Source organism: Egretta garzetta, unplaced genomic scaffold (assembly GCF_000687185.1).
Source record: "Egretta garzetta isolate BGI_Z169 unplaced genomic scaffold, ASM68718v1 scaffold299, whole genome shotgun sequence".
In the NCBI taxonomy this organism is placed as follows: Eukaryota; Metazoa; Chordata; class Aves; order Pelecaniformes; family Ardeidae; genus Egretta; species Egretta garzetta.
This window is the reverse complement of record NW_009260696.1, coordinates 2,317,212-2,324,985: the sequence shown is the minus strand read 5'-3', so window position 1 is coordinate 2,324,985 and position 7,774 is coordinate 2,317,212. Positions and strand designations below refer to the sequence as shown.

General features: G+C 55.0%; 1 protein-coding gene across 1 annotated transcript in view; it reads left to right on the top strand.

The window, feature by feature from the left end:
- The window catches only part of LOC104132608 (dual specificity mitogen-activated protein kinase kinase 3), a 45,265-nt gene that overhangs the window by 3,069 nt on the left and 34,422 nt on the right, over window positions 1–7,774 (top strand). Inside the window, exon 3 of the mRNA XM_035901346.1 lies at window positions 512–565. Coding sequence (XP_035757239.1) covers window positions 512–565 — 54 coding nt within the window. The remainder of the gene's footprint in view (window positions 1–511; window positions 566–7,774) is intronic.

Below are 7,774 nucleotides of genomic sequence, written 5' to 3'. Positions count from 1 at the left end.
CTCCGGGGCGCCGGTTGCAGCAGCGCGGCGGGCGCAGGCCGGCACACGGAGTACGGGCTTGCTGCCTCTCCCTTATCACCGGAATAAAATTTGAGGGGTATTCCTTGTGCGGGAGTGATGCACTGGAAACTCGAAGTCAGGAACCATGTGAGCAGATGAACGCACCTCGGCGTGACTTTTTTTTTCCTTCCCCCCCCCCTTTTTTTTTTTTTAAATGATCCGTGCCTTAACCCGAGGGAATGTGGACCTGAGTTTCCTGTTTGCTGTGTAAGCAGGGTGTGAATCAGCAGTGATTTGCGGAGCTGCTGACTCACAGGTAGGAGCACATGCCTCCAGCCGCCGTCCCGCGCCGAAAGGGATCAGCCGGGCTTCTTTAAAAAGGCTCTCGCCGGGACACCCCAGCCCAGACCTCTCGCTTGGCTTGCAGGTGCCGTGGGCAGCGCGTGGATGTGTGGATGGAGGGAAGAGGTGAGCTGGGCCAAGGGACCGCTTATACCCTGCAGGAGATGAGGCCTGAGCTGGGCCCGGGAGGATTTTGGGGAAGCAGTCGGGCTGACAGCAAAAGGTGATGCCTGCGGGAGCACCTGGGAGCGTGGTGCTTTCCTTGGAGGGAGCATGGAACCCTTCTGTGTTGGCAGGTTTCTGGTTGCACGGGGCTGTGGGTCGTGACGAAGCGGTTCATTCATACAATTACTCCTTGTATCCTTTGCTGGAGGTGTCGCGCGTGTGCCGAGTGCGCTGGGTCTCTGCTGGCACCAGGTCTCTGCTGGCACCAGCAGCTCCAGGTCCCCATCTGACCTGAGCTCTCTTTGCCTCCCTTGGGGCACCGTTCAGCATGGGGGTTGATCCTGAGCGTGTGTAACGTATCTGCCTCTTCAAAACCCTCTCCTCTCGTCCTGCTAGCTGTCTGCTGTGCCTCTCCTCGGTTTTGCATCTGCCTTGGCAGTGCCAGCCCTCTGAGTGGGTTTGCTGGCTGCCTGCTGGGGATGCTCGTGGGTCTGAACGTGTGCACCCACTGCTGGGACTGCAGACACCTGCTGGCATCTCTCGTGGCAGCTCCTTCTGCCTCTCCTTTTGGGCAGCCTGCATTTAAGCTCAATTTCCCTAATTTTCCTTAGGGAAATTCAGCGAGCGGGCTCAGGTTTCCTTTTGCTTGGTTGCTTTCCCTTCTCAGGCTGGGGTTGATCATGGTAGTAAATGGTGGGTGCTGAGCTGAAGCTCTCAGGTTGGCTATTTCCATGATAGATGGGTACCAAAACTCGGCTGCCGTCATTTTGGCTTAGTCACGGGGTTGTCTCCTGCCTCGGGAGTTTTTGGGGATGCGCGTGGCTGGCCGTGACATGCGCGATAGGAATGGTGCTGGGCGAGAGCTTTGCCTTGCTCTGTGCTAAACATAGCTTGCGAGATAAACACCTTCTGGGGATTATGCAAAGCTTAGGAAGGATTTCAGCTTTCTTCCTCTTCCCATCGCTCCTATCTGCTTGATCCAAATTATCTCACGGGATCAGGTGTGTGGGGAAAAATGTCGCTTGGTTTCTGTGTTACCTTGCGTTGTCAAGTTGGATGTTTACTAAAATATGCAAAAGCTCCCCGTTGTCGCAGGTCACCAAAGCTCCCTGGAGCTGCGTTTCATCAAATGGGTGGCACTGAGGGAAGGAATCGCATGCAAAGCTCCGGAGCTGCCCCCATGTCCTCCTTGCAGAGCTTTGCAAGGGACGCAGCCTCTAGCTGCTGCAGATTGCAACACGTGGCTGGTCCTGGGCGTGATTTTTCCTGCACCTTTTTTGGTGACATGGATGCTGTGAAGGGGAGGGCTGTTGTATCTGAGAGGTTAAAGCAGAAGGGGAGGAAGCCTTGGGGGGTCTTTGGGGGTGTGCAGAAGCCTGGTGGAGGGTGCAGGGTCTGGGTCAGACTCTGGGCGTACAAATCCAGGCTGCTGCCTTTGCTGTGGGGCTCGAGGCATTTTACTGCCTGCCTGTGCAGCTCGTGTGAAGACCTGGGCACCCATCACCGTGGCTGTTGGCTGTGATTTGGGTGGCCACCGGGTGCCTGGGAAGCCCCTCCTGGAGGGACAGGCAGGAGTGTGCTGGCAGGGAGGCACGCGTCTCCCGAAAATGGGGAGTTTGCTGGAGAGAGCAGCCGTGCAGCTGCTGGGAGGGAGGGTACATGGATGGGGTCTGGATGGAGGAGACCTGCTTGGCCTCCCCTGGGCTCACCCAGCGCAGATGCCAGAGTAATTCAAAAGCCAAGTCCTTCTCTTTAGGAGATCTTCCTGCGGGAAGATAGGTGCCGTTGGGGAGAAGGAGCAGGATCCAGCTGGAGCTGGGCGGTGTTTCTGGGGAGTCAGCTCTCCTTTGACACTGAGGCTTGGAAAAAATCAGTGGTGAGAAACACCAGAACCCGGGGATGAACTGGTACTTGTTCTGGTGGCGCGTCTATTCTGGGTAGGTAAATAAGCGGTGGGGATGGGTCCCTGCCGTGCCCTCCGCGGGAGCACACCACCGTTAGGCAATTCAGTCGTCTGTGAATCCTGTACTGTCTCGTGTGCCATTCACACTTTTCCTGTCGCCACCTCAAAAAAAAGGCAGTTCTGCTGAAAATACACGTGGGGCCGTGACCTGCAGAAGCAGGGCTTTGGCTTTGGGCTCCCGTCACCTCCAGGCTGAGCAGCCACCAGCCTGGTGCCCCTTGGGTGTGCGCGGGCAGGGGGGTGGCAGGGTTGGGAGCTTTGAACCCACGGAGCCAGGTTTTTATTTTAATTCGAGTTGAAGCATCGTGGAGCTTGCATCTGATTAATTACAACAAACATAGAGCACAGCGCTTTGCTCCTGCCCTCCTTGTGCTGCCTTCTGCTAGCCTAACGGTGGGCACCTGGAAAATATCATGTTGGATGTGATAAATATTTAGCTGTGCTTCAGCAATCCCTTTCCCTCCCTGGAGGGGTGTTCCACTGCTTTTTTTTTTTTTTTTTCAGTGGATAATGCTTCTGCCCGAAGGCTGCTGCTTTTCTTTTCCAGCTCTGGGCTGCAGTCCAAGGCTGAGCCCGAGTTTGCTTTGCCCCCGTTGCTTGCAAAGGTGGTCGTTGCTGGAGGAAACTCCTGTGTGCTTTGTGGAGCTTGCCTTTGGGTGCCTGGGAATGGGTGCGGGTTTCTGGTCCTGGTGATTCTGTGACCCGAGAAGCCACCACCGCTGCGGATGTGGGGCTCTATGGGTTTTTGGACGGAAGATGCGTTTTGTTGGTGTTAATAAGGCGCTGCCTGGGCAGGCTGTTCGCTGGGGAAAGAGCTGGGAGAGGAACTTGCGTTGGCTGGGGAGGTGATTTTACTCTACCAACAAAAAGTTTGGGGTTTTACTGGCATGACTCAGGACTGCTTGTGGGTACGTATGGAGCTAGATCTACCCACCGCCTCTTTTGCTGACAAAACTCTGTAGCGCAGGTCGAGTGTTAGCCAGGGATTTTGAGTGGGGGAGAGGGCAGAGAGGATTTTTTTATGGTAGAAACTGGAAGTTTCTGGTCTTTTCTCAGCCTGGGAGATACCCCATCTCCCCTCAGCCCCGTATCTGCATGGGGACAAGGCTGCACTGATTTCATGGCAGCATTACAGGTCTGAATGTCGATCGCCCCAAGGAATACCGTAATTACTGGGCACTGCTGTAACTATCTCAGATACCATGGTAGTGTCTTGTGGCCCCAGCTGGCCTTGCTTTGCAGTGGGGTCCAAGTCTTTGCTCCCTTTTCTGGAGCTCCCTGCCTGCACCTTTCTCTTGCTTCCCTGTCCAGCAAAAGGCTGGAGCAGACTTGCTGCCCGAGCGGGATGCAGTGGGTTGTGGTGTGGCTAAGGGGAAGGGCAGGACTTGGGGGTCTCATGATCCCAGCGGGTAGGGGAGGGAGGGAATCGCTACCTAGTACTGAGTGAGGTTCTGGACCTGCAGTGGGATGAAGGTGGTGGGGAGGTGGACCCTCTCCAGCATCCTTTCCTCTGCTAATCCTGTACTGTGTTGTCCATGTGGTTTAATTAATCCACAGGCATAATACCCCGGGGCTCCTTTGCGCACTCTCTGCTCTATTGCCCGGTTGCAAGAGAAGAGAAGATGGATGGGGCTTTGGAAGAGCACATCCCTTGCAAGCCCTGGAGCCTGGTGGGCTTTTCTGTGTGACGTGATTGCCCTTGCGTGCCGCTGTATCTAATGCAGGGGGGAACAGGGAACCACTTGAATCATGGTCTTTAAGATCAGAAGGGACGATGGTGAGCATTGTGCTCGGCTGGAGGTCAGGGCGTTGCTTCCAGGAATTACTGCAGCTGGTCCAACAGCTTTTGGGCAAATTAAGCCAGATTGTGTTAAGAAAAAAAAAAAAGACACCTGACCTTGTTTTTAAAGACATTCAGCGCTAAAGTTGGGTTTCTCTGAAACATGAATGTTGTGACCTCGGGGAGCTGTTTGGTGCACGGGGGTGTGGTGCAGTGGGGTGTCTCTGCCCTGCCCCTGGCTCCCTCCTGTGCCTGGGAGCGATGGCTTGATAGCCCCGCTGGCCGGGAAGCGGGGCAAGGAGAAGGGTGAAGGTGATGGCCTGGCTCTTGCCTCCTCCCCTGGGAGCTGGCAGGGTGCAGGAAGGGCTGGGGAGGGTCCGGCGCCCGCTGCAGCCTCCGTCCTCCTGCCTGCACTGTGCTCTGGGAGGTCGCTGCTGAACTGGGTCTCTAAGCCTTAATTTCATCATTTCAAGTGGAATGCTTTTTTTTTTTTTAAAAGATAATTTTCCGTTAAAAACATAACTCGAGTGGAAGAGGAGGCAGGATGAGGAGGAGACAAAAGTTACCAGAAGTTGTTTGTAGAGCATCCACCCTTCCTCCCCCCACACCACCACCAAAGAAAAATCTAGTTTTGGAAAGGAAGAAACCTCCAGAGTGCTCAATACAAGTAATTTCCCATCAGAGGCTGCTAACCTTAGCTGTGGTTTGGCACTGGCATCAGCCTGACTGCTCGTATCCGATGAACCTCTCTGAGGACGGCGGTGGTTCTTGGACCCTTTCCTCCCCGGGAGCTGCCTGTTGGGCACCGTGTGTCCCTTGTTATGGGGCGTTTGCACCTTGCTTGTCTCATCTGCCTTGATAGTGCCGGTCATATCTTTTACTAAAACTTAAAAGCAGCTTTTAATGATTGTATTTTGTTCCCATAATGGTGTCGGAGATTTCCAGTACGGAATGCATAAAACCCTGCTGCTGGGATGGGGTCCTGCCGGTGTCTCGTTGGTGAGATGGCAGAGAGCTGTGTCCTCCCGTGCCGTCTGCCGGTGACGGGTGAGACCGGCGGTGCAATGACCTGCGGTGCGGGGCAGAGGGACAGGAGGGGACGGAGCTTGTCCCGCAGGGCTTGGCAGGTGACAGTCATGTGTCTGACAGATCATAAACACGCAGGGCTGGTTACGTGGACGGGCCCGGGGGTGGTTTAGGGGAGGATGACGAGGCTATCTAGGGAGTGTCAGCTTGTCTGGGCTTGCAAGCCAGTTAGATACTACTTTGTGGTGCATGTGTAATAGATTCCCTCCTAGCTGGAGTCTCGCAGGGTCGGCTGACGAAGCAGCCTGCCTACGCTTACGGGAGTTGGCTACGGCGGGTCGGGTGCCGTGCAGCCCTGGCCATCTTTACTGGTGTTAGTGGCAGCCCTTTGAGATGGCATCGTCCTGACCCGGCTTGCTGGAGGGCATTTGCCATCCACCTCAAAGCAGCCGGAGCAGATGTCCCCTCCTGCTGCATGTCTCCTCCCTGCAGGAGGCTGTTTCCTATTAAAGGTAGCGGAGGGGAAGCACACTGCATGGTGGAGGATTTCTGTAGGACGGAGATCTTGGTTTACTCGGTGTCGGAATGACAAAGTTCAGGCTTGAGAGGAAGAGGATGGAGCAGCAGAGCGTGCAGCCCCGAGGACGGGCGAGGATGGTCCCTCTGAGTCAGTCCTGAACGCGTGCGGGGGGAGTGTTGTCTTGAAGGACGGCTTTGTAGCTCGTCACTAAAAATGACGTGGCTCTTTTTCTGAGAGCCAGATGTGCTCACCGTCAAGGCTTTTTAAGAAAGCTGCTCCGCATAGTTAAAAATCCCCTGCTGCTGCGGACCGCTTGGTTTCTCTCCTGACGTGCTGCCAAGTTGCAGCTCATCCAAAGATGAAACAATCTTGTGCTGATACATCGCTTTGGCTGTTCTTTGTCACCTTCCAAGCACCTTTAAAAGGTGCTCGGGGGTAGGTGGCAGGCCCAGCCCCACGTGCCTGTTTGTAAAACCCCGTGCTTGCACCCAGAAAATCCCTGCCGGCACAGGGCAGGGCTGCGCAAGGCATTTTTGTGTGTGCGCACGTGTGCTCAGCTGGCTTTCGAGGTTTCCCTGGTCTCCCCGCAACTAAAATCATCCACCCTATGCCAAATCTGTACCTGGTTTGCCCGCAATGCTCCCTGCTGACCGCTGTCCCTGTCAGTGAGAGCTCGGTGGTCAGAGGACCCGAATGATGTTCGGTGCAGAAAGGAGGATGCGGGTGGTGGGAGGTGGGTGGTGATGCTGCCAGGGGACCGGCACGGACCCGTACCAGCCTCTGTTCTGCTCTCTGGCTTTCTCTGTTTGGCAGCACCCATTTTCCTTAAGGCTGGAAGCAGCCACACGCTACCTTAAGGCTGCCAAAAAGGAGGTGGTGTGGTGGTGGGTGTGTTAGATCTGCAGCCCGTTTCCTCCAGGTTTTTTTGGTCGATTCCTGCGATTGCTTCAATCATCAGTGGTGAGTGCCGGGTGCCGGAACACGGCTGGCACTGGGCAGGGCTGGGGTTGTCCTCTGAGCCGAGGATACCCACGGGGCTCTGCTGTGTCCAGGCTTCCTCTTGTGTTCTGCAGACGCTGCTCTCTTGCCCAAGAGAAGCTTTTTGCAGGTATTCATTACGCCTGCCCCTGCCCAGTTTGCTGAAGGATCTCTGGGTGATGAGAGTAAAGCGGAGGCTGGAGGAGATGCCTCTAGAAATCACCAGGCAGAAGTTGTGGGTGAATATTCATTGAAACTCGTATCAGCCTTGCCTGTACTTTGCTAAGGTGCTAGAAAACCACCCGGTTTTCCCTCCAGCTGCTCCCCTGTACGCGTGGTTTCCTTTTCTGTGTACGTTCCAGGTAGCTGCAAGCGTTTACCCTTAATTTTGGATCCACAAAGAATTTCTTGTTCCGTAACTGTGGATTTCCCCGTGGGGTTTTACAGTCGCAGCTCAGCGAGGGAAACCGTGTGTAACCGTCGCGGGGAAGGGAGCCAGCGTGCGTTTCCCTTTATCTCGAACAGGTTTGACGTTTCACACGTCTCCTTCCAGCTCCTCACCGTTTCACACGCCGCCCCGCAGAGCGCTGCTCCTTTCCCCCAAACGCTGATGCGAGGCTCGCTCTTTCGGGGGTAAAGGGGATTTTTAAAAACTTATTATTTCTTATTTAAATGGAAATGGTTCTTGGAAGCCCTAAGCGTGCCCCATGGGAAGCTGAACTGCACTGAGTCACAGCTTGTGAGCTCGTGAGCCGGATGCATTGGGTCCAGCCCATCTGCAGAGACCTCTGGTTTCCTGGGATGGGGTGACGGCTCTTTAATCTGGCTTTACTAGGAAAAGCCTGCAACGCTTGCTTCCCCTAAACATCGGAAAAATTGCAGCGCAATAGGTGGATTAGAGAGAGGTAGGCGAGGAGCGAAAAAAGGGGAGAGGGAAAAAAAAAAAATAAAGCCCACCCAAAGGGAAGCAGCGGAGCGAGGCTGTGCCCTTCCTGCCGAC